The sequence below is a fragment of the Vicugna pacos genome, chromosome 12, assembly GCF_048564905.1.
Source record: "Vicugna pacos chromosome 12, VicPac4, whole genome shotgun sequence".
Classification (NCBI taxonomy): domain Eukaryota; kingdom Metazoa; phylum Chordata; class Mammalia; order Artiodactyla; family Camelidae; genus Vicugna; species Vicugna pacos.
In genome coordinates, this window is record NC_132998.1 from 57,871,649 (window position 1) to 57,897,264 (window position 25,616).

The window sequence follows — 25,616 nt, forward strand, 5'->3', positions numbered from 1 at the left end:
TGAAATGAAATTATACTACATCAAGGGCAGGGGGAGCCTTACGGGTGACCAGGGCTCCACACAAAGACTCTGGTTGGGGAGGTCCTATGCCATACTCAGTAAAACAAGGTAGGTCCTGTGATGTCAGTTTCACAGAAGAGATGGCTCTTGGAGTGACAGCAGGCATTTCAGACAATGGAAACACCATGAGCAAAGAGAAGAATGAACTGAGACAGCCTTCCATTTTGCTCTCAAAGCCACCTCTTTTGAGTGGAGCTCCAGGTCCTGAATATATCCCTTACATTTATGCTGGGCCTCACTGAGGTGGGCATAGCCCCAAATGTCTGGATCAGGAATTAGTCAGGCCTAGATTCAAATTCCAGTTCTTGTACTTCCTGTCTGGGTAACTTTGGAAAGTCACTTTACCTCTCTGAGCCTCCACTCTTCTATTTCCCCAACATATATTTATTGAGGGCTTACTATGTGTCAAGCACTGTTCTAGGCACAGGACATGGAGTGGTCAACAAGATAGACAAGGTTCTACCTTCATGAAACTTACATTGGTTTGGAGAAGGACACTGAATAGTAAGCAAATACATAAGCAAGATAATACCCTTTGGAGATATTAAAGTAATATAAAAACACATTTCAGAGGTGGGGGTGCCTTTAGCCAGGACTGTTAGGAAAGGCCTCTCTGAGGCCATGACATCTGAGCTGACCTGAAGGATGACAGGGAAAAGAAGTAGAAATAGCAAGTGCAAAGGACCTGTGGCAGGAATGAGCTTGATGTGTTTGAGGAACAGTAAGGGCAGTGTGGCTGAAGAGTAGTAGTGAGGGGAGAGTGACAGGAGGTGAGGCTGCAGAGCTGGGTAGAGGCCAGATGGCTTAGGCCCTGTAGGCCACAGGGAGGAGTATAGTTTATATTCTAAATGCAAAGGGAAACTTTTGAGGGTGTTAAGCCACAGGGTGGGATAGCCTGAAACAATCTGATCCTTGTTTTGAGAAGTACATTTTCTGGTATGTGAAGAAAGCCTTTAGGGGCAAAGTGAGGAAGATATCAAGAGGCTGCAGCCTTTGTCCAGGTAAGTTGATGGTCCTTGGACAAGGTGGTAAGACCAGGGGTGACAGAAGGGGTCAAATGCAGGGTAGTGTTGGAGGTAGAATCAACCTGACTCATGAGGTGAGGAGGAAGGAGAAAGGGATGGAGCAAGGCTCCTAGGTCTGGGCTTGAACAGCTGACATGGGGGAGTCTGGGGATGTGGGTTGCTGATGTAGGGTTGACGCTCTGTAGTTAGGTTGTGGCCCTGCAGGTGTGTGGTCCCCATCTGGTACCCACGTGGAGGCACTGAGGCGGGCAGTTACATAGTCTGGAACCCAGAGAAGCTGTTTGCTCTGGAAATAAAAATTTGGGGCTCCGGAGCATAGAGATAGCATTTAAAACCACGAGACTAGATGAGATCATCAAGGCACAGGGTGTAGGTCGAAAGGAGAAGACGCCCAGGACTGTAAAATGAGACAAATGAAACCTTCACCCGAGCGACTCTGGTGCGGTGTCACGTGAATGCCCGCAGCCAGCGCTCCAACTGGGATTGAAAGTCCAGGGGAGGGGCCTGGTGTGGGCGGGGCCTATCCGGGGCGGAGCCGTCCGGGGGCGGGGCTGAGGAGTCGGGAGGCCGCTCAGAGGCCTGGGGGGAGCGGCCGAGGCGATGACGTCACCGCATGACTGGGTTTTTATGAATGAAAGGAATCCTGTGAGTGAGTAATTCCGGGAAGCTCGCCTTACAACTCGGCGCGGCCCCCTGCGCTACCCGCCCCACAACAAAACTCGGCGCGGCGCTCCCCAGAGCCCGGCTCCGAGCGACCCGCGGTCGGAACCGGAGGGGAAGACGGACGAAGGCGCCGGCCGCGACAGCAGCGGGGACAGCAGCGGGACCCGCGCGTGCCAGGGACGCCAGGCGAAGCAGGCCGAGAGGCGGGTGAGGGTCGTGGGGCCCGGAACAGGACGGGCGCGCGGGGCCCGGAGGCGACAGGGTCTCCGCGCCCCGGGAACCTGCCTGGGGCGGGACGCCAGGGCGCGCTCCTTCGATGCTACCATAGCTCTCTCGCCCTGACCGCTGGAGTAGGGTGGGGGTCGGGGCTGGGGGTGGTGCAGAGGTCCGGCGGGACCGAGACGCGGTCGAAGCAAGCTTGTCGGGCTTTGGGGATGATGGGCCCCTTTTGGAGGCGCGGGCCGGGAGGCGGCGAAGCCGGCAGGAAAGGGTAGCGCGGGCTGGCGAGCTTCAGCGTCCGCCCAGGCGGGGCTGGGGGCGGTGTGTACATGTACGTGACTCGGTGAGAACAGTCCCTGGATGGGTGCCCGCGGGCTGTGCGTGCGCGGTTTGTTTACGTCCGAGGGCGTGCGTGCGTGTGTGTGTGTGTGTGTGTGTGTGTGTTCCCTGGCTAGCGTCCTGGGTATCCTGACCGCTGCATGTGTGCGCAGTGTACCTTGAAGTGTGCGTCCGCGCGCGCTCCCAGGCGGGTGAAGACCCTGGGGCCTGTGTTCCAGCCGAGCGTACCTCTAAGAGAGCGTGCCCACAGGAATAAACACGGAATAGGGACGGAGCGAGGGAACCGGCCCAGTCCGTAGTCAAAAGGGGTCTAGGAATTCTGGACCGGACTGTCCCCTTCCTACCAACCCGCGGCGGCCGAGCCTTTGCTCTCCCCGGAGTTTCCCAGGACCGTGGCCATGTGACCGCGGTGTTGTCCCCCGCCCAGAGCCGGCGCCTTCAGCCACAGGGTGGGGCAAAATATCAAAGATCCCACCGGGCTCGACTGGGGGACGAGGTTAGGGGCCACCCCGGGCCCCAGCAACCCTGGTGGGTCTGGCAACAAAGTGGGCTGGTGCCCAGGTCCTTGTCCCCAGGTTTTCCGGCTCCCGGAGGATTGCAGATCCTGCCCTCTGGACGCTCCTTCACCGCCAGGGTTGCCCAACCCCTCAGTCTCAGGAGAACAGGAAGGGCCAGAAAAACCCACGGCAAAGGTCGGAGGTAGGAAGGGATACCAGGCTTCCTTCCTCTCTTCGGTGGCTACTCCTCTGGCTGGTCTGGGTTCTAGGGGTTGTACCTGCTGGGTCTGGGAGGGTGAGAACCGAAGGCTGGGGTGGAGCTGGTTTCTGCCCGGCTGGTGGTTTCAGTTCACAGATGGGACTAGTCAGACAGACCTACTCATGGCTGGACCTGAGGAACTAGTTGAAGGCCTGGACCAGCGATGGTCAACGGGCAAAGGGACAGCTGTTCTTGGTGTAAGAAGAGCTAATGTAAGAGGGGTGGGGCCCAGACCTCGACCCGCCCCCTCTGAGGGATGGGCTAGGGTCTAGGGATTCTTAGGTCCTATTCTGCCCTCCCTGTCTTCCCACCAACAGGGCTATACAGTCATTGAGGGGTAGGGGTAATTGAGCTTGCTGGGGTGGGGAACCAGGTGATCTTTTAACTTTGACTCTTTGAGCCCTGGTGAGCTCTCCTACCACGGCTGGGAAACTCCATGTCCCCATCTGCAGTATTCCCATCTGCGGCAGGAATCAGGCAACATCCAAGCTGGGGGTGGATTGGGGGGCATATGGCAGCCTCCACAAACAGCCTATTTTCGACGGGAACTCTGGGAAAGAAAATAGAGCCAGAAGCCCCAGGCTAGGCCAGAGAGGTCCAGGAATATGTGAGGTTCAGGTAAAGGAGGTGGCCGCCAGAAGCAAGGAATCATGCAGGCCCATCCTCAAAGCTGGGAAGGAAACATCCCTGAGGAGGGCTAGGGATCAGGGGACAAGAAGAAGCAGCTGGTTGACTCAGTCATAGATGGGAAGGCTAGTACTTAAAGGTTTAACCTCCCACTGAATCATCATCCCTGGGCCTTCAGTAGGACTCCCTTGGCCCCCATGCCTCCCTCAGTCCTGATGCTTTTAGCCTTCATTGCCATGGAGCCTGTCGAGAACTAGATACTTGGGATACGATGGTGAGCAAATCAGACCCAGAGCCTCCCATCTGGGAGCTTACAGTCGAGGAGGAGAGACAATGGTAAAGGGGGAGCCACTAAACTAAAGGCAAAAACCACAACTGAGATGGGAGGCATGAGGGGGAAGTCACTGTGGTTTGAAAGATTATAACAGAGCTCCAACTTAGCCAGAGCAATCAAGGAAGGCTTCCCCGAGGAGACCAGTGAGCCAGGTTGTAAGATCAAGCCATGATGGTCTGTGTAGCCCCTGAGGGCAGGGGCTTTGATTCAATTTGGGGCCTTCAGGGCCCAGCATCCAGCCTGGCATCTACAGAGTAGGTGCTTCTTGGATGCTTGCTGATTGAATGAATGAGTGAGCACTGGGTCAGTGTCCTGGTAGACCTCCACAACACCTGGAGAAAAAGGCCTGGGAGCCCTGGGAGGCAAGAAGCCTGGGCACGGGCTATAGGAGTCTTAAAGCAGTCTCCAAAAGTGTGTAGATCCTTCAGGGCCCAGGTGACATCTTCCTTCACACACACACACACACATACACCCCTCGTGTGTCCCTTTGGGAAATGTGCAGGGACGCTAGAGTTTACTGTCTACTCATTCATTTGTTGTCAGCATGAGGATCCTAGGAGAGATTGGGAGAGAACAGGCCCCACCATATGGGGTGGCGGGGAGGCTGGGTTTTGAAATGGGCCAAACGTGGTCAGGTTTGTCAGTTCTTGTCAGTCATGATGCCTCTGACAGCTCTTGGGGGAGGATAGATGGTGGAGGTAGGCAAGACTGCCCAGTGAGGAGGTGGCTTTGCCCATGGTTCAGCTGAAAGAAGTGGTCCCTGGCTAAGCAGGTGGAGTAGAGGGATGGTCAAGGCTGATAGTCTCTGAGTTTGTGTTCTCATGCCCCTGGCCCCAGGAAGCCTTCCTTGGTTTCTTTTCCCTTCCTCCAGGGCCTCTACTCTGCTGGTGGTCTTGGAGCTCCAATCCACGTTGGAATGTGACACTCTAAACTCTGAGATTGTCAGTGCTAGGAGGTATTTTAGGCTTGCTGGTTTGGTGTATTGGGAACCTGAGGCTCAGGGAGAGGGAGTGGTATACGTGAAGACACACAGCAAGTGTGAGCAGGTGGTAGAACCAGAGCTGGATCCCTCAGGCTCCTACTTCCCCACAGTGCTGGGTTCTCCCAGCTTTGCTTCCCTTCGAGCAGGGAGGAGGCTACACCAGTGCTGGCTGCCAAGGCCCAGGAAAACACATTTTTTCCCTCTGTCCTCACAGAGGAAGCAGAATGGCTCAGCAGCCAGAGAGGAGCCCATGCCAGTGGGTGGGCCGTCTACAGGATGTCTCTGTAGAGGACTAGGGGGTCAGGGATGTGGCTGCTGACTGGGCAAGGCAGCTGTCAATCCCCCGAGAGTAAGTTCATTCTCCATGCCTCCCAAGGAATTTTAGGAACCTACTGACCCTGGAGGTCAGTTCTGCTGGCCTCAAAGAGAAGGGAAGAAGCACGGGTTGGGGGTTGGGGGTCGGGGCCGTCTGGTGGCTGGCATTGAAGAAAGAGCCCTGGGCAGGGGTCAGGACTCCTGGATTCCAGCTTGCTTGCTTCAGTTACAGAACAAGGAGGTTGGATCAGCTGATGTCTCAGGTCCAAGGTCTACCAGACTGGCCAAGGCCCCGTGCCCCTTGGCTGACCAGCCCCTGGCCTGAAGTTGGAGGCCGAGAGCCTGAGGCTATTGGAAAGTTCCCCCTTCTTGTGACTTTCCCTCTGTGATTGCCTGACTTTGCTGAGCTAGGACAGTCCCGGGCAAACGTGGGCGCCTCAGCTGACATCCAGTGTGCCCTTGAGGGGGCTGAGGCGAGAACAGGAAGAGAAGGAGGGAAGGAGGGAAAAATAGGTTCAAAGCCTCCCTAGGGCCCCAACGTACTTAGAACCACAGCCAGTGGAGCGGGCGGGACCCTCAGCCATTATATAGAATGGCCAACATTATATAGATGGCCAACAGTTTCCTCTTGCGCCTACTCTGGAAGACTGTGTTGAAAGGATTCCAAGGTTGTGTCCAAGCTCAGTGGGAAAAGTGCTGTGATCGAGATTACTGATGCCTGCGTGAGCATGGAAGGAGGGGTGACGGTGAGATAAACCAACCACATGCCCCTTCTGATCTTGTCTAAGCCCCTTGTATTTTACATAGCTATGATTGTCCCCATTTTGTTTTTTTGAGGAAACCAAGGTCCTGGGAGGAAAAATGACTTGTGTGAGGGGCCAGGCCTCCAAGGTTCTGCATCAGCCACAGCACCCAGTGCTCAGCACCCAACAGGCTCAGTCAGTCTACGTAAGGAGAGGCTTCCCCTCTCCCATCAGGTCTCTTTGTGTAGCCCAGACTGCCTGGGTGTCACCTAACATCCCAGATCTCTGGATAGGTGGCAAGGGGGCCTGAATCTCTGGATATTCGTTTGCATATCCCTGGCAGACCCAACATAAATGCTGGCACATCAGGGCTGGGCAGCCTTGGAGACTGGCAAGTCCAGCCTTCTCTTCACAGGGGTAGGGAAACAGGGCCAAGAGAGGGTACCCCATGAGGGCCACACTGAGAGGAGACATGTGGCTCAGTGTGGCCTCAGTTTTGGGCTCCACCCCCTGTTAGCTGTGTGACCTTGGACTACCCTATTGACCTCTCTGGCCATTACCTCCCAGGGCCGACAAGAGAACCAGGGTGATGATGGTGTGAAAAGGATCAGGAGTCAGTCCTGGGGCCTTTACAGGTGTTCAGAATTCCTCCTGATTTGGGGGGAGGCAGCCGTTCACCTGCTGTGTGACTTCAGGCAAGAGATGCCCCTCTCTGGTCTCCACTTCCCCTTGGGTAAAGAAAGGAGGCAGGAGCCAGTTGGTCTCTAAGGGCCTTTCTTGTGAGACCCTGGCCAGGCAGAAGATGCTGAGTCCAAGTGAAGTCCCAGGAATTGCTACAGGCCTGACCCTTCATGGACAGACTCAGCAATTCTAATAACCTTCCAGACACTCACTGACCTCTCTGGTTTACCACTTGTTTCCACCAAAACCCTGTGAGTCAGATACTGTTCCCATCCTACAGATGGAGACCCAGAGAGGTAGAGTGACTTGCCCATGGTCACACAGCCTGGAGAAAACAGAGATGGGACTCAAACCCAGGCGGGACCCTTAATCCCATGCTCCTTTCCTTGTTTCCCACATCCCATCTGGGAGCCAGTCTTGAGGCTACAATCCTTTTGCTCCCTTCCCAGTCTCCTGGCGTCTGCATACCAGTCCCTGCCATGCAGAAGCAAGGAGGCAGATGGAAAGGAGGAAGAATTGGAGGCAGGGCCAGGAAGTTTTTCTCTTGACAGTATTCAGTGGGGCTTGAGCTTGGCACTCAGTTCAGACCCTGACAAGCTGGGTGGCGGACAGTGTCATAGATTCCACCCATCCACACCTCATCGGTGCCTGCTCCCTGCTAGGCCCTCAGCATCCAGAGCTGCCTCAGCCTGGTTCCTTCCTGTGGTGCTTCCTGTCTGGTGAGGAGACAAGGAAACAGACCATTACAATGTAGGGGAGAACTCCTGGGGTGGGCAGGCCTAACAAGTCCCTGGAGTCAGGGAGGGCTTCCTGGAGGAAGAGGTGTCTATGCCCAGGGCAAAAGGTTGACTAGTAGTAGGAATCTGCCAGATTAAAGTGGGGGTGGGGGAAGAAGTATCACAAGGTTTGGGATGGCTCAAAGGCAAGAAAGCGTGGGGTGAGAGGAAGTGAAAGAAATTCCTCGTGGCTGGAGTGCAGAATGGAGGTGGGCAGTGATGGGAAATGAGCCTGAGGGTGCCACACGAGTGGGCCATAACTTTGTCCCCAGAGTAATAGGGAGCCACGCAAGGTTTGCATCTGGGTGGTGACATGGTCAGATTCACGCGGTGGAAAGAGCGTCCAGCTGCTGAGTGGAGCATGCGCTAAGGCCGGCAGGGAGGTGTACTGGGACCTCTGAGGTGTGTGTATGTGTGTTGGGGGAAGGTGGCCATTTAAGAGGCCTGTCCTGAAGGGTAGGATTGGTTGGGGTGGTGTATGAGGGTCTCCAGGTAGTATCTGTGAAAGGTTAGGGTCCTGACTTGGGACTATTGGGGCCTCAGTTTCCCCCAGTTACACAAGAAGCTTGAGGGGCTCTGAGGACCCTCTCAGTCCAAGGGCCAGGGGGCTGCCCTCTGTCAGGGGATCTCTTGAAGTGCCAGCTTCCCTTTCCTGCCCCACTTCTTGCTTCCCTCTGGGGTGACAGATGCACTGGCTCTGTGGGCCGGGAGGAGCTGGGGTGGGGGGCGGTTCCTGAGAGGCCCTGGGCTGTTCCCATGTTGGCCTGAGTCACACTGAGAAGTCAATTACCATTACTTGAGCATCTGCTATGTGCCAGGCACTGCTCTAAGCACTGGGGATACAGCAACAGACAAGAGCTCCTCTGTTGTGAGCTGACATTCTAATGGGGGGATAGATAATGAACAAATACATAAAATATATGTGAGTAATAACAGTTCTATACAGTGAGAGATGCTAGAGAGACATGAGGTAGGGAAGGGAGACAGGGAGTGCGTGTGTATGTGTGTGTGTGTGTGTATCAGGGCTGGGAATTCTAAAATGAATGAGAACATGAGATTTGAAGAGAGACTTGAAGGAAGTGAGGAAGCAAGCTTGTGGCTATCTACGGGAAGAGAATACCAGGCAGAGGGAACAGCCAGTGCAAAGGTCCCAAGGAGCATGTGTGGTGTGTTTGAGGAACAGCAGGTGTAGCTGGAGCAGAGTGAGGGAGGGGAAGTGAAGCGGGAGCTGAAGTCAGAGGCATCTGCTGAGGCCACATCATGCAGTGCCTCGAGGGCCACTGTGATGATTTTGGCTTTAATCCGAGTGAGCTGGGAGCCAAGGGAGGGTCCTGAGGAAGAAGTAAATGATCTGACTTAATACACAGCTACTCTATGTCACCCATGGGGAAACAGAGGCACAGAGAAGTTAACTGATTTGCCAAAATCCTAAAGCTACCGACGGGGACAACCTCTGAAAGGCCCCAGTGGTTCTGGTGTCAAAGTCCATATACTTTCCATTTCTCTAGTGTCTCCGAGAGACTCTTGGGCCGGCAGGGATGGGTCAGACGCTGAGCTGAGGCTGAGAGGCCGGCCCCAGAGACAGCTGATGGAACCAGGGTGTGGACCCGGGTTTTACTCCCTCCTGCTCTCTATCAAACTGGGTATTGCTAATGAGAACTGGCAGGATGCTGAGTCTCAGATTACAAAGCGCTTTCCTGCCCTGTTCTCCTTTGCTCCTCACCACCACTGCCTCCCCTTAAGGATTATCAGATGAGGAAACTCAGGCTAAAAATGAATGGAGGAGAAGAGCAGATCATCTGGGGACAGAGAGGACTGCTGTTTAAAGGGGGCTCAGGGAGACAGTCCCCTTCCCAGCCCAGAGCAATGACCACTGGCCCCTAGAATGTGCCTTCCTTGTCTCCCCAGTGCCAAGCACATGTGTGGGTGCTCAATAAGTATCTGCTGAGTGAACATGGGGCTTTCAGGCCCATGGAGGAGGCATTGAGCGCCAATGTGCCCTTCATTGGCCTAGGTATGGCAGTCTTGTCTGCCAGGGCAGTGCTGAATTAGTGCTGGGCAGCCTCCATGTGCAGGAAGCTTTTCTAGAACACAGGTCTGGATGAGGGAGCCCTGGGCAGGGGGAGGGGAGGGGACTGGTTTATATTATATTTTAATGAGGTGCTGGTTGGACTTTGTGAACGAAGGCATTGACTAATACACATATTTGTGCATTTCTCTGAATGTAGGTTACACTTTAATGAAAACTTTAAAAAAATAAAATAAAATCCCCATGTGGAAGAATGGATGGGGGAGAGGGGGATCCATTCATTTGGTGCATATTTTTACTTGTGAGCACCTACTATGTGCCAGACACTTATTCAGGCATACTGATTCAGTGGTAGGACAGGCAAGTCCTTGCCCCTCATGGGCTTACATTTTGGTGGAGGAGGTGTGGGAGGAAGAGACAGACCACAAACAAGTCATCAAACACAAAATGATTGCAGAAGGTGACTTGTATGTGGGTTAGTAAATGGGGTTATGTGATATGGCACAAGGAGTGTTTTAGCCAGATAGTTCGAACTCTTTGAAGACGTGGCATTGAGGAAAGACCTAAATGATGAAGAGTCACTATGGGAAGATAAAAGGGAAGAGAACAAGTAAGAGAGTAGTAAGTGCAAAGGTCCTGAGGCTGGAATTCAATGAGGCCACTGTGGCTGGACCACTGGGACAGAGGAAAGTGATAAGAGTTCTAAGACAGCATGGGGCTTGAATGCCAAGATAGTGAGTTTGGATTTTAAGTGAAAAAAAATAAACTTACCTTGGCCTCTTCTCTTCCCTAGGTCTCAATCCAGAGGACACCTTCTGCAAACATGTCTGTGGATCCTTTATCCAGCAAAGCCCTGAAGGTGAGAAGGCAGCCCTTACTATCTCCAGTCCTCTCCTCCCTCCCTGCCCAGGCTGACTCCCATCCCAATATCCCCTTCAGTTTCTGGAATCTCCAAGAGTAGCTCAGCAGGCATCAGACACTCATGAAGCCAACAGAAGGGCTGGGAACCAGGAGGCCTGGGCTGGAGCCATAGGCTGTTTGCCCCAGGGCAGGGCACTTCCCTCTCTAGATCTGCTTCCCCACTGGGACAATGTCCACTTGGCTTAAAAGGTGCCTTCCTGGGTTTTTCTGGCAGAGTGCAGGCCCGGTAGCTGGGTTAGAATCTGGGCTGAGCTCTGGGGTGGCTCCTTTTGTGTTCAGATCAGGGTTTGGCCGGGTTTCCCCTTTCGGGATTTTTGCTCCCCTTCGGAGCCTTGGAGCAAGTCCAGCCACCACCTCAGTGTCGCTGGCGGTGAAGGGGGAGCACTAGTGATGGAAAGGAAGCCGTCCCCAGCACCTGCTGCACACCAGGTCCAGGGCTCAGGGCCCCAAGACCCGAGTGCGACCCTGGGCCTCAGTTTCCCCATGAGCCCAACCTGCTGCCGCAGATCAAGCGCGAGCTGAGCGAGAACACGCCGCACCTGTCGGACGAGGCGCTGATGGGGCTGTCGGTGCGCGAGCTGAACAGGCACCTGCGCGGGCTCTCGGCGGAGGAGGTGACCCGGCTCAAGCAGCGGCGCCGCACGCTCAAGAACCGTGGCTACGCGGCCAGCTGCCGCGTGAAGCGCGTGTGCCAGAAGGAGGAGTTGCAGAAGCAGAAGTCGGAGCTGGAGCGCGAGGTGGACAAGCTGGCGCGCGAGAACGCCGCCATGCGCTTGGAGCTCGACGCGCTGCGCGGCAAGTGCGAGGCCCTGCAGGGCTTCGCGCGCTCTGTGGCTGCCGCCCGCGGCCCTGCGGCGCTCGTGGCACCGGCCAGCGTCATCACCATCGTCAAGTCCGCCCCGAGCCCAGGGCCAGGCCCCGCCTCCGGCCCGGGCCCCGCCCCCGCCCCCGGCCCCGCCCCCGCCGCCTGCTCTTAGTGCCCGCAGAGCCCCGCCCGCTCCGCCCACGCCCATTCTCCAAACCACGCCCCTCTGTCCCCAGCTGCCTTCCCTAAGTGCCTAAGCAGAATCTCTGTCCCCAGGTGCCATTTCTCTGCAGCCACCAGCCCCTGTGGTGAACATACGTTCCATCCCCAGAGGCTGTCTTCCTCGTGCAGCCCCTGAAACTGGGCCCTAATGGGGAGGGGTAAATTTGGTGAGAAAGGAGGTAAGGTAGGGTTGGGGGTCTGCGGCCCCCTTGGCCGAAGTTTCAGCCATCTTAGTTTGGGAGGATGGGATACAGAGCGAATTAGAGAAGGGCAGTAGAGAGGAAGAGTGCCACCGCTCATTTTGTAATTGTTTGCTCGGATTGTGCCAACGGCCCTTCCCCACCCTCTCGGGATATAGGACTAGATTTGACCCTGTATGTATCTTGTGGGACTGTCCAGCTGGGAAGCTGATGCTCCTGCCTTTGCTTCGGGCCTGGATGCCTGGCCTTCCAAAGCTGGGATTTGCTAGAAGTCATCTAGTGAAGCCCAGTTAACAGATGGGAAAACAGGCCTGCAGCAGACATATATATGGGGAGGTCATATATATATATATATATAGTGGTTGAGCTGGAAGTGAAAACCACGTATTCCCACTGCTGCCCTGAGATTCCAGCCATGGTTGTCGAGGGACAGTGGACAGGGCCTGAAAAAGGTGGTGCCAGGGCCTCCCTGGCCTGGGCGACAGCTCTCTGTGAGTCAGGGGAAAGAAGTAGAGGGAGAGAGAAGGTGATGCAGATGGAAGAGAGGAAAGGAGCTGGCTTGGCTCAACCCTGGGCTCTTCCTGCAGCCAGGGAGTTGGCCAGCCAGAGAGAAAGGGGACCAAGGAGGTGATCATGGTGGCAGGTGGGCAGATGAGAAGACAGATCCTGCGGTCCTTAAAAGGGAAGGATCCACCTGTGGCTGTCCACTGTGGGGTGGGGACTGACCACTGCCATTGATCGCCATTCTCCTGGGTAGCCTGGCCCCAGCCCCTCCCATCCCCCTCACTATACAGCTTCCTCTCCCTGCTGTTTATTTATTGCACGAGTCTAAGTTATTCTCCCCAGCCAGAGCCCCTGTGCCCACTGTCTGGGAAAAGTGGTGTGTGGCCCTGAGCTGGACTTTATATTTTATACCTGCAAGTAAATCACATTTTATCTTATATTTTGGGAAAGCCGGCTGACAAAAACAACCAAAAAATGTTTTTAAAAAATTGCCCGGCCCCAAGAATTTATTTATTTTTCTTACAGTAAGCGAGTTATCCGCCTTCTGTATTTTGTAGACTTTCTGAATAAAGTCAAGTTCCCTTTTTCCACAGTTTAGAAGCATGTCTTGGTCTATTTGAGAGGGGGGGCGTTCTGAATGAGGGGCCCAAGATAGAGTTCTGCTTTCAATCCCAGGCTGGAACCTCTGCTGGCCGGGAGGTTAGCCCCAACCTGCTGATGAGGAAACTGCCCCATCACCAGCTCTTGCACCTGGGCTTGAGGGGTGGGCTGGAGAAGGGAACTGGGAAGAGTGGTGATAAAACACCTGTCCTTCCATCTGGTTGCCTAGAGTCAAGGAGCTTCCCTGGGGAAGGCAAGAGCCAGGAGGACGATGAAATGTAGGGTTAAATTCTCTGGGCATCCCTTCAGCAAATAAACAGTCCCGCCCAGAAAGGAAAATTCCCTGATTTGAGAGTAATCTTTCCAGCACTTTCACACTGAGGTCGGATAATCTATAGCCAAGTAAAAATATTTTCCTCATGTTCCGGAAGTCACAGGGAGGCAGGGAGAGAAGTGGCTTCCTTAGTCCTAGCCTGCACGCCTAAATTGCAACCCTGTGTCTCACCCTAGGCCCCGAAGTCCCTGGAATTCAACCCAATCTGCCAGCCCTTCTGGGACACCCTGAGGAGTGGAGTGTTCTGTGATCTGTGGATCAGAGAAACTGGGGTTAAAGCAAGGTGTTTTTCTCTAGTTGTATGACCTTGGATGACTTATTTAGCTTCTTGCAGCTCAGTTTACCCTCCTGTATAACTAAAGTACTCTAAGGGCACAGATGTGACGAGCACTGGGAACCCGAGGGGCTGCAAGCTGTAATGCAGAGTGAGCGTTTACCCCAAAGGCGAGGACGATTTCTGAGTGGCTGGGTATGGAGGGATGGTGGGGCTGGGAGAAGGATGCTTCTGTCGAACGTGTAGCATTTGAAATCGGGGGAAGGGTCAAACCACATGGGTTGTCTTGGTCCACAGACCTTTTTCCCCAAGTCAGGTTGAGGCCCAGGACCCTGATCCCGGACACTGAGCTCAGGCCTGCAGACAGGGCAGCAGGAAGCTGCGGGAGGGACAAGCGGAGGTCAGCGGGCTGGGAATTTCCCCCGCCCACGCTGCATTCCTGAGTGCTCCTGTCAGCACAGCCTGCCCGGAAGACATGCCTTGGTGGCAGAAAGGTACCAGGTGTCATGCGATTGCCCACTGCCCTGAAGGCCCTTCTCCCGGCCTCCTTGCCCCTTGGGGAAGGCACCTAGGGTCCCGGGACAGAGGGTGGACTCAGGAAGGCAGGAAGATAGCCTGGAAGGAGGAAGGGGCATCTCTTCAAACCCCTGGAAGACACCTGCAGGAGTGGGGCTGCCAGAACGCAGGCCCCATCTAGCTGGCTGACAAAATGGGGCACAAAGCATCAGCCGACTGTACACAACAGCCCTGTGGGATGTTGCGGCCAGTGGACCAAGGAGGCCACTGTGTCCCACTGGCCGGGGAAGAGGGAAACACTATCCAGTGGGGCCCTGGACCCCGATTTTTGCCTCTGGCAATGTGAATCCACCCTCCTCAGCCTACACCTACAATCCGGAAGGAAGGGGGTTTCCTAAGACACCCTTGCCCATAACCACTAAATCCACCCCAAGACACACACACACACACACACACACACACACACACACACAGCTGGAGAAGAGGAAGGGAAAAAACCTCACCCACAGGCAGAGATTTCAATACAATCTATATTATCTCATATACATATTTCTTTCTCACTTTATTTGCTCACTTCTGTCACGCATTTAAAATGTCACAGAGACCAAAATAGAGCGGCTTTCTGGTGGAACTCATGGCAGTCATACACGAGATACAAAACTAGGGGACTCTGTCTTCTCATACGTCATACAATTAATTTTTCAAGTATTTTTTATGTACAAAGAGCTACTCTATCAGGAAAAAAAATTAAAAAAAAAATAAAAAGACAAGGTAGGTTATGCATCCTAGGAAGGAGGGATGGAGTGGTCAGGCACGCGATCCTAGCCCCATCTCCCCAGGGGCAGCGAGCTCCCTGCCACTGAGCCCCTCATCTCCCCCACCCACCACGCGAGAGGGCCGGTGCCGCCGGGGCAGGCAAAGACAGTGGGGCAGGGAGTCAGCAGCACACTTTGGCCTGGAAGGAGAATCAGAGAAACAGATTCATGAAAGCAAATGGTGGCGGCAGGCCGGAGGCTCTCCTCAGACAGCCTGCACCTACCTGCTGCCTCCAGTACCCGACAGGCAGGCCTCTGTGCCCCCCACCCCTCAGGGCTGGCTTGGTCACAAAGACCGAAGGAGACCCAGGAAGATTGCTGGGAGGGAACCCCTCACTGATCCTTGGGGCAGTTCAGTCCAGGAGTGGCCAAAAGGAAAGAGATTCCACGGTGAAGTTCTGATGCCACAGGGCAGGGCCCTTCTCCCTCACCCTACCCTTCCTCCAGGCTGTTGTAGCCCAAAACCACGTGCTCTCTGGGTTTCCAGCGATGGGACACACTGCCCGTATAAATGTGCACTGTGTCCATCACAAGGCTCTTCCGAAGAAAAGTGGCCAGAAAGGGCTCCAGCTCTGGGAGGCTCCAGGTATATGCGCATGGAGGCGGGCGAGGGGAGGCGACTGGTAGTCCTGGGGCCTGCCCTGAGGCCTGCCCAAGGGCACTTGGCCCAGCACTGCAGGATCCTCTGAGTGCTAGCAGCTTAACAGGGAGCCCCCAGGGAGTGTCTGGGACAGACCGAGGGCCTAGGGAGGGGAGCTTTCATGTGTGACTAAGGCACAGAAAAGATGGGCCATGGGGCCAGATGAGGCAGGACACCAGGCCCTGTGTGGAGACGGGGCCAGGAAGAGGAGTCTGGAACCACTCCCACCTCCTGGCTCCCCTCCGCTGCATGCCCCATCCCTCCACCCTCCTTACCAGCAAGGCTGTGCTCCTCTGGAAGCTGGTCTGAAATGCTGAGACTCAGACCCTCCCCCTAAAGCAGGAGGGAGAAGCCCCAGGGAGAGACCGGGAGCCAGCAGAGACGCTGATTGCTCAGCCTGACAGGGAGGTTTGGGAGCCACTGACCCTTTGAGCAGCTGGGAAGCAAGGGCTCTCCCCAAAACACTCTCAAGAAGGACCCCAAGTGGGAGGGCAGTGTGGGCTGCCAGCTGTCCTCAGCAGGCAAGAAGGGGCAGGAGGCGGGCAGAAGGTGCAGCCACAGAGAGGACACTCAGGAGCCCAGAGACCCCTGCCTTGTGGGGCTTGGAAAGGCCACAGCCCAGAAGAGGGGCCCACTTGCTCCCGCACACCCTTCCGAGGTGGGACCCATGGCTCTTGATGTCTGGCTCCGATCCTTGCAGCATGCCAGGCAGGCCTGGGTCAGGAAGAGGGTCCACAGAGAGCATCTATGTTCCTTCCTCCTTCCTCCTGCCCAAGGTGAGGCTAATCTAGCATCAGACAAGGGTGGACAGAGAGGGAACAGGCAGGAAAGAGCCCAGGTCAGAGTATTGCACGGTGTTTGGGGGAGGGGCTGTAAGTCTCGTGGGGGAAGGGCTGAGAAGGCTGCAGCCGCTGGTCCACAGCACAAGCATCTGGGCCTGGGCACGGCTGGTCCCAACATGCCACCACCTCAGGACGAGCTGCAGGGGCCTGGGAGTCACTCCCAGTGTCCTCTGCTCCTCGCCCAGGCAGTAGAGCCTTGGCATTGTATAAATATTCCTGAAGGCTCCTGGGTGAGCCTGGGCCGGCCCCTGGACAGACAGCGTCTGGCTGTTCCTCTGGAAGCGATATGTGAGTGTTTCTGGTCCAATAAATTAAAGGGCAATGCCAAAGCTGTGCCCGCCTGCCTCCCGGTCCAGACATGAGGCTGGAGGTGGGGCACACCCTGCCCGGGGCCGAGGCGCCAGTCCTTCCCCACCAGCAGCCGCACCTAGAACTCGTCATCGGAGCTGAGCAGGAGAGTCTTCTCGTTGTCGCGGGCACCGCTGAGGCTGTGGGAGCGTGAGAGGCCGTGCGCGCCCCCGCGCCAGGTGGGCCCGGGCTCCAGGGTGGACTGCTGAGTGTACTGCTGGTAGGCGGGTGAGAAATTGTGGATGGCGTCCTGCACGATGTCGTGTGGGTTCATGGTCTCTTTGAGGCTGCTGGAGATGCTCTTCATGGGGGCACAGCGGCCTGCAGGGTGGGAGGCAGGGGGGCAGTGAGGGGAAGGGGCAGAGGGGACAAGGCTGCTTGGCCCCAACCCTGGTCCTGTACCCCCCCCACCCCAAGGCTGTGTCATGTAACCAACCACTCCTGGGACACAGTATGGGGTCCGAGACACGAGAAGGGACAAGGAAAGAAATGGTTCCTTTGGCTGGGGTGCAGAATGGAGCACAGCCCCACAGGGAGAAGGTAAGCAGCCACTGGGGAAAGTCTGGCAGGTGGGAAGGGAGCTGGGGTGGAGGTTGGCACACTGCAGGCATTTGCCCAGAATACCCCGGGGGGCCAGGACAAGCTACACGCTGACTGAGGACAGGCAGCGTGGGGGGGGGGCAGGCTTCAGGGAAGCTGGCCCTTGTCCCCCTCACCTGCGGATGCTCCCTTTCACTCTGAGGAGTGGGCCACAGACCCACAGCGGAGCCAACATTTTTGCTCTGAGAGGGCGGGGGTCACCTGCATTGAAGTGCTCCCCCCTAATTCCCTAACTGTCCCCATGGGCTCTAGGGGGTAGAAATGGCCCAGGCCTCAAAACCAAGATACAAGAGGTGAGCCTGACTCTGGCCCCAGATCTTCAGACTCAAACGTGTATGCTCTTTCCACCTTCCCACTCTGCCCGGAAACTAAATGTCTCGATTTCCCGTTAACAAGCACTCTGCCCTCAGACTGCGCAGGGCGTATTCCAGAGCAATGAGAGACCAGGACGGAAGGAGGCAAGCTCTATGGAGGGCAGCCCTCGGCGGGCAGGTGCTCTGGCTCTGCCACCCAGGGGTGCCTGTGAGGGAGGAGACGGGGACATAGAGAAGGAACTAGGGGGAGACGCATGCTGATGACAGGGACCAGGACTGACGTGCAGGACAGACGTGCAGACTGAGAGCAGAACCTACCGTAAGGGCCATATGTCGGCACTGCCCGCGGCCAAACCCGGGGCAAAAGCAGGGCAGGGGAGGGGAAGGGAGCCAGAGAAATAGAGAAGACAAGAGACAGCTGAGTGAACACCACGCGCCCACCACCGAGGCCGGCACCGCACAGCACAGCACACCCTGCCCGCCCCGCCCCAGCCCTGCCAGCACTCAGGAGGACCCAGCTGCCCTCTCAGGGCTGGGCGGCGGGGGGGGGGTGTCCACCTAGGAGATGCCTGTGTGGGGCTCACACTTTCTTCTGGTTGGGGGACAAACAGCGGACACCCAGAATGGTGGTCGGAGTTCAGCCTCTGCACCTAAGTAGGGACCCCCACCCCTGTTCCTCTTTAGGCTTGGCTGGAATTGCTGGGCCGGCACCATGTGCTTTACAGGCCTCACAACACTTCACAGGATGTCACGGAGTGGATGGCTGACTTGTGCAGACCACACCGCAGAGCCAGCTTTGCGCCCAAGCCTGACCGGAGGGCTGAGAGGGGCCGGGCGCCTCGGTTAGCAGGTGGACCACATGCCCAGGACCAGCAGGGCGGTGGGCAAAGGCGGGCAGCAGCTTTCCCTGGCTGGGCTGGGCTGGCGTCCCTGCTAGAGCTGGATTCCTGGCCATGCTGTTTCTTACTGGGGGTGGATGTGTCTGGGGCAGTGGGTGGGAAGATAGCCAGGCGTCCTGGGAGAGCCTTTGCAGGGCCAGCAGTGCAGATACAATGTCTTAAAGCCCGTCTTAAGGGTGCAGAAAGAGTTCTCAGCCATGGCCTCAGGCTCTAGGCACAAGGGTGACCTTCCCAAGTGCCAGGTGGAACAGATATCGCCCTCAACACTGGGTAGGAGTCACCCAGATCCTTCCAACTGGCAGCCTGGCGGGACACAGGTGAGATAGGAGCAGGTAGAGGTGAGCCCTGGCCAGCACAGCGCCTGCCACTAAGTGTAGATTCAAAACTAGAAAAAGTGCCTCGAGCGCCCAGCCAGCAAGTGTGTTGGGAGAACAGTCAGGTGCCAGAGTCGAGAGGCCTGGAGAGCAATTCAGCCACACGCCTCCAGCAGCCTCAGGCGTTTTAAGGCCTCTTCCCAACCAGGGAAAGAACATGGCAAGGTGGGAGGCGGGCGGCCAGGGAGCCCTGTGCAGGCCAGGAAGTCGCTTCTACGCTCTGCTCAGCACGCCGCTCCCCAGGGCCTGTGGTGGGCACAGGTGGGGGACCTGGACAAGTGGGTCCCTCCTCCAGCCACAGGGCAAGGGAGCTGGCAGCAGCAGAACCCTCGAGTGGGCATGTTAGACAGGAGGCCCTCCTGCCCCCTCACTGGGTAAGTTGTTTCAGGCATTCCTGCCTCCTCTTCCTCTAGTATCCCCTCTCTGCCCAGCAGCAGCCAGAGGCATCCCCCAGACCCTGCTTCTCCGGCCAGCACGGAGAACCACTCAGGGAGCTCTAAAAGCACATCCTGCCGGGCTCAAACCCAGGCCAGTCAATGCAGAGTCTCCAAGGCTGGGGCCCGGACAATGTGGACTTTCAGAAAGCTGTTAAAAGCTATACCATCTGAGTCTGTTTCTTGGAAGTAATCAGGTTTATAAAAAGGAACTTTAGAGACAAGGGAATCGTAGGACAAAATAGGTGATGGTGTTCAAACAAGTTAGGAACTTGTTTATTCTCGGGTCTCTGTCCTGACCTTCCATGGGATACTGTGCTATATCATCTCGAGGTCTCCGTACTCCAGACCTGCTGCGAGAGATAGATGAATCTAGCTTCACACACACACACACACACACACCCCCTTGTGACAGGAGACAGGGGAGCCTTGTTCTCTGTGGCCCCTTTCCTACACGTAAGCCAGGGATCTGTCCCTGCAGGACCCTGAGAGGCAGGAGGGATCCTGAGGAGGGGCTGGGGAGCACCCTTCCCGCTGGTCTCAGGACCGTGGCTCATACCTTGTGCGTCCAGCCTCTTGTCGGCATAGACCTTGTAGGTGAAGGCGTGCCGCAGGGCCAGAGCTGCAAAGAACATCTCCACGCAGATGATGAAGTCCTGGTAGCCAGCAGCCACTGTGCCCTCGCCCACCGACACGCGGGCCGAGTGAATCTTGGGGATGGCCCCACACTTCTCCAGGATGGCCAAGAGCATGCCTGGAAGGGAAGATGTGGAAAGAGAGGCATCGGCATCTGGCCCCAGAATGGACCCCCTTCTCGGTCTCCCCTCCTCCATACAGCCCGCCAAATGACATGCCCCCAGGAGGATGGAAGCAGGGTCCACAGTTGCTCCTGTTGGGCAGAGAGGCTGACACAAGCCAAGGCCTCAAGAAAACCCCATCCCTCCAGTTCCTGGCTGATAACACCAAGACATCGCCTCGAGTCCCCATCCATGAAGCAGTCCCACCAAAGCTCATGGCTCAGATGTCACAGCCCACAGCTGCTCAGTGGACAGAGGTCCCTTGAGCTCCAGGCCAGGATCACCCAGGGACAGCCCCATGGCCTGGGCCCTAGGGTCACTGGGGATGGTGAGCAAGAGGAAGGAGACAAGGCTTAGGAGACAGGGAGGCACAGGCTAGCCTCACAGGGGCTGGGAGGAGGCTCACCTTGCCAGAAGGAAAGAAAGATGACAGACTTGACCATGAAGAACTTGAGGACAGGGCTGTAAGGGCTGAGCAGCTCCCGGGTGGCGAAGTAGAAGAGGAAGAGGGCGTAGAGGGCCAGGCTGACCGAGACGTTGTAGATGATGGTCACGTAGAGGTAGCCGCTGGTGGCACTGTGGGGACATGGAGCAGTCTCTGGCTTGAACAGACCCTTCTTTGGGACAAGGACCCCCCTGCCCTTTGCCCTGACTATATGCCATCCCCATGGCTCTCAGCAATGCTTCTCGAGCCACCAAAGAGAGGGGACAGGTGATCAAAGTGGTCGAAACACTATAGGGAGCGTGAGGGTGAGCACCAGCAGAGCAGGCCGGCCCTGCCACCTGCAGCCCTGGTGCCCATGCTCCTGGCAGAGGACTCCAGGTATCCTCTGGGGCAGGGGCTGCAGCCTGATGGTCAGAGTGACATGCAGCTTGGCTCTGCTCTTCTCACTTGAGCCAAGTTACATCCCCCACTGAGTCTGTTTGCTCACCGGCCCCTGGGTGCTGCTGTGCAAGGCATGGGTACAAGTATGTGTGAAGTGCGTGCAAGCTCAGGGCCTGGACACGCGGTCACTTACATTAACCCCAAAGTGATGTGTGTGTGTCAGTTCCCACAGGAGAGGAGACTGGAGACGGGCCTCTCAAGGCTCTGACCCTCTCGTGCCCTGCCTTGGGAATAGTCACTGTCCCTTCATGGCCCACCCCCGGGGCACCACTCTGCAGTCTGTACATGAACATGATGGACGCTGAGTGCTCACTCCTGTGCCGGAGGCGGGGCCAAGAGTGATGGCCATCGTGACTCAGGGGTGCAGGGAGGCGTGAGGGAGGCCAGGGTCAGGATTGGTCTCCACTCAGAGGAGGAAATGAGTGAGGGCCAGTCTGTGGCCACCCCATTCTCTTAGCCAGGGCATTAGCCTCTGGGAAGGGCCACCCACTCTTCCCCACACACGCCGCAGGCGGACCCGCTGCTTACTCAAAGTCACCGTCCCGGTACTTGCCGAAGGCCTGGAGGACCACGGTGCTAACAGCCATGAGCGGCTTCACCACGCAGAACTGTAGTGTGGCCTGTCGGAGGAGAAGGTCAGGGGTCAAGGATGAGCACAGAAACCATGGAGCAAGCACCTCCACCAGCCAGCTGGGCCTGTGCTGGATGCCAGGGGACAGGGGTCAGGGGAGGCCCAATGTCCTGCCCCCGGGGGAACCGCTGCATGAGAAGACAGAAGGACGTGAAGGAAGAATGGCGGAGGAACAGAGGAGCAGAAGACAGAGACACCGCCAGGGAAGGGGCCAGCAGGAACATCCCAGAGAGACAGGGACCGGGCAGAGGGAGCAGCTCATGGCAAGGCCCAGGGGCAGACAGCAGACAAGTGCGCGGCATTAAGTGCTGGAGGAGGTGGCCACACACAGGGAGCAGAGGTGGGTGAGGGCCTCCTCGTCCACCCCAGGTCTGGCTCCCTGGGCCTGGGCCTGGGGTTTATGTCGAGCTGGGGTCTTCCTAGGGATGGAGATGACCCACAGGAGTGCAAAATAGGAAGCAGCCCAAAGCACAAGGTCTGGAGTCCCAACATCTGAGTGTGAATTCTGGCCTCGCCAACTACCAGCTGTAGAAGTTTGAATGGATGGTCACTTAGCCTCTGAGTGGCCACTCATGATAAATGGATGTAACCAGCCCCATGTCGCTGGGCCACTGTGCGGGGAATGAAGAATCAGACAGCACAGGCTGTCCTTGGAGGTCTCCCACCTCTGAGCACTCATTAGAGGCCTCAGCTGCTGAAAGAATCCCTCAGCCAGGTTTCCACGAGTCCCTACAGAGACCTCAGGAAATGCCAGGGGTACCCATGGTGCCCATAAAATCACTGGAATCACCATTCTCTTGAAACCAAACAAATCAAGCCACAAGGCCCCTTCTGTGGAGGTGGGTGCAGTTTAAAAGGCTAAGCTGTTGTGGCTCCCAATGGGGCAAGGACCCCGGAGCATAGTTACCTGTGGAAACCCCGGGTCTCTGCCCCGAAAGGGGCTCCAGCGAGGTTTACAGGGGAGCCCCAGGTGGCCTGAGTTGTGGGGCTGCCAAGAGGTGAGGCATGTGTGGCGGAGCTGGAGGGGCAATGCTGCGGTCAGTGAACCCCACAAAACTCCCCAGGCCCCCACTCTCTAGAAGAAGCGGGACCAGCACGCTTTGGGGAAAGGGAGTGAGCACTGCGAGCCTGCCGAGAGGCCGGGGCTGCCCTGGGTCAGGTCGCTTGGTGTTCTCAACAGCCCCATGACTAAGTACTGTCGTCATCCCCACAGTGCAGCTAGGGAAACTGAGGCACGGAGAAGCTGAAATGCAGGAGCAGCAAACTCTCCAGGAGACTCAGAACCCCAGGCGCCACCCTGCCAACAAAGCTGCAGTGTCCTCTCTCCCATGGGAAAGGGGTAAAGAGGCCTCTTCTGTCCTTTCCTTTTACTACCTGTCTCTGCCACCTCCGGGAAGGCAGAACATCTGAGCCCACGGGGCTGGGAAATAATTTACAACAAGGCAACCTAGCTAGTAATCTGGGATCAAAACTTCATACACAATCTAGTCATCAAAGAAAGCAGTGAGTCACAGCTGGACGAACGGCTGGTAAACAACGGCTCTGAAAGGCCCCACCCCAAACCCAGGACAGTTTGAACTCTTTCCCCCACAGGTCCTGTGGGGAGACTTTGAATTTAGAAACACCCTCGGAAAGGATGGTCTGGAGGCAGAACTGGAGCCTGGGACGTCCAGGCAGTGCTTTGCGGGTGTGCCCGTGCCACGGGCATGGCCCCGCACAGGAGAGCAAGCCAGCCCTCGGGCAGGTCACAGTGATCATGGGTTTCATTTCCCCTCTTGATGACACTGGGTGACGCTGGAGGGGTTGACAGGCCCTGTGAAGCCCCAGAGGAGATTAAGTCCAGGTCACACTGACTGGGTGTGGTGCTGAGCAAGACACAGCGGGCTCTGAGCCAGAGCTGTGTTAAATGCTATCTCTCACCTGTTCCTTAAATCATCCCTTGAGATAAGTATCATTATGCTCACTTTATGAAAGAGGAAACTAAGGTCCAGAGAGGTTGCGTAACCTATCCAAGATCACACCGTCAGAGGAGAAGCTGGAAATCAGACTCACTTGGCCAGTCACCCAGGCCCATGGACTTTAAGCACAACACCACATCGCCTCCAGCCAGGCCACTCTAGACCACAGGGAGGGCAGCTCTGGAAACTGGAAGCTGCTGGCCTGACTGCCAGGTGGGAAATGGGGTAAGAGACCAGAGGCTGCACAGAACTGTTCCGTCATGTTCTTTAATGCAGAACCCTCCTGGCCTCTAGCCGCAGCTGATGAGAATTTTTCAAACCGAGATTCTAGAATCACCAGGCACTTCCTTGGATTCTCATGCACAACAAGGCTTGGTCAAAGTGAGCAAGAGTCTGGGACCACTGCCTGCCCAGGGCTGAGTCAGACAGTCCCGGGACACCTGTCTCTGCCCCCTTGAGCACATCCTGCCAATGCAAGTGCATCCCTAACAGCTTGGGGAGTGGGTGCTGGGGCTTGGGGTGCCTCGTAGGAAGTGGGAACCCCACAAATGGGCCCTGCTGCAGGGTCCTCCCGGCCCTAGGCCAGCCTTTGCCACTCTTTCAACCAGGGGCAGGACGGCCCCTGCAGCTGCTACTCCAGGGCACAGACCCAGGCTCCTGGTCCCCTGCCTGCAACTCTTGATCAGGGCAGTTGCTGGGGTACACACCTGCTTGCAGAACCGCAGGAATCCGATGGAGTAAGTCTTCCCCCAGAGGCAGCATGTGCCATATACACAGCTGGACCTGGAAGAGACAAGCGGAGAAGGGGCTGGTGAGCTGAGAGCCAGGACTCAGGAGGGTGGGGCTGGAGAAGGCCACCCTCCTTCACATTCAGGGTACAGTGGGGTAGGGTGGGGATGGGGCTTGGACCCTGGGCAGTCTTTGAGCCAAGCATGGAGAGAGACACAAGAGAGCATTTCCATGTGTAGCAGGGCCTGCGGGAGGGAGCAGGGTGACATTAGCCTTGGGGTAACAAACCAACTTGAAAGGCACTAAATGTCAAAACTGCAAGAAGGAAAAACAGGCAAACAGGAAAGGACAGGAAGAGAGAGGAGAAAGAGCCAAACAGGCCCTTCCAAGAGTCCCAGTGAATGGCCTCACTCAGGAAGTGTGGGAGAGGCACAATAGGTCAAGGTCATGGGCAGACGTGGTCTGTGTGACCAGTTGACGCCAGGACAGCTCAGAGAACGTCAGGCCAAGGAAACAAGGTGGTGTGGGAGGCTCCCGGGGGGCTTCATACTCACTCAATGGGCTTCCCTCTGATCTCTGACATGATGGAACTTTCCCCCCCAAGGTATTCATAGCACAGGCTCAGGAAGTTATAGATGACCAAGGCTGTAAAAGAATGTACAGAGAAAACCACTCAAGTCAACAGGATGGATAAACAGATGGTGGAATTCTAAACAGCAACGAAAGTGAAAGAACCAGTCACAGGCAGCAATAGGGGGACCTCATGGACAGAAGACTCTATATGGTGAATATTCCATTTGTAATTGAAATCAGGCACAGCTAAATCATGCTGTTCAGGGATGTGTACACACACTGCTGGACAGACCAGAAAGAAGAGCAAGAAAGTGATTACCACCAAATTCAGGATTGCGTAGGGAGGCCGGAAGAGAGGAGATGTGGATGGGCGTGCTGGGGGCTTGGGGAGCCGGCAGCATGCACATTCTGGGGCTCAACGGGTGTTGGCTTTATAATTATTTATTGGCTTTATAATTATTTCTTAGCTTTATGTTCTTTTCTGTTTGTGTGTTATAGATCTCAGTTTTATGACAAAGCAAAAATAAAACATTCTCCAGAGAGATCGCAAGAGAAATTCTAAGCAAGAATGAGACAAAACCTTTATGCATTCAACAACATCTTACTATACACAGCACTATGAGCTGTAACAAAACATGATAGATGCACAAAATACACTGTGAATGTCTTGGGAAGTGGGGCCAGCTGGTTCTGAATTGGGACGTGGTTTGACATCCCCCACAAAGACACAAAATTTGCAACAGCAACATGGCACAGTAGAAGTATGCTATAAATGCTATAAATACAGCATGACGTTGTAATTGGTCTCCCAGTCACAGGACTTCTGCTGGGTCAGCAAAATGAAGGCTGCT

General features: G+C 56.0%; 2 protein-coding genes across 4 annotated transcripts in view; one reads left to right on the forward strand and one right to left on the reverse strand.

Moving 5' to 3' along the window:
• The first annotated feature begins 1,703 nt into the window (after positions 1-1,703).
• Positions 1,704-12,830, forward strand: MAFF (MAF bZIP transcription factor F). 2 transcript variants are annotated; one of them, XM_031671738.2, is made up of 3 exons: positions 1,704-1,955; positions 10,343-10,408; positions 10,977-12,821. In XM_031671738.2, exons 2-3 carry the CDS (start codon positions 10,373-10,375, stop codon positions 11,445-11,447), a joined length of 507 nt encoding a protein of 168 aa, XP_031527598.2. In that variant the 5' UTR covers positions 1,704-1,955; positions 10,343-10,372; the 3' UTR covers positions 11,448-12,821. The 2 variants fall into 2 exon arrangements, with proteins under 2 accessions (XP_031527598.2, XP_031527600.2); XM_031671740.2 differs by lacking the exon at positions 1,704-1,955 and adding an exon at positions 2,398-3,005 and having other exon boundaries at positions 10,977-12,830.
• A 1,641-nt stretch (positions 12,831-14,471) lies between these two features.
• TMEM184B (transmembrane protein 184B) overlaps positions 14,472-25,616 on the reverse strand; it is a 45,695-nt gene continuing 34,550 nt past the window's right edge. For both annotated transcript variants that reach the window (XM_072973507.1, XM_072973508.1), the window contains exons 4-9: positions 24,747-24,837; positions 24,171-24,246; positions 21,403-21,494; positions 20,395-20,564; positions 19,751-19,945; positions 14,472-16,891 (exon numbers count right to left, since the gene is read on the reverse strand). In XM_072973507.1, coding sequence (XP_072829608.1) covers positions 16,650-16,891; positions 19,751-19,945; positions 20,395-20,564; positions 21,403-21,494; positions 24,171-24,246; positions 24,747-24,837 — 866 coding nt within the window. In that variant the 3' untranslated portion in view covers positions 14,472-16,649. The remainder of the gene's footprint in view (positions 16,892-19,750; positions 19,946-20,394; positions 20,565-21,402; positions 21,495-24,170; positions 24,247-24,746; positions 24,838-25,616) is intronic.

Coding starts and splice junctions, on each gene's coding strand:
- MAFF (XM_031671738.2), top strand. CDS start 10,373: ATGTCTGTGGATCCTTTATCCAGCAAAGCCCTGAAG. Junction 10,409..10,976: donor TATCCAGCAAAGCCCTGAAG/GTGAGAAGGCAG, acceptor CTGCTGCCGCAG/ATCAAGCGCGAGCTGAGCGA.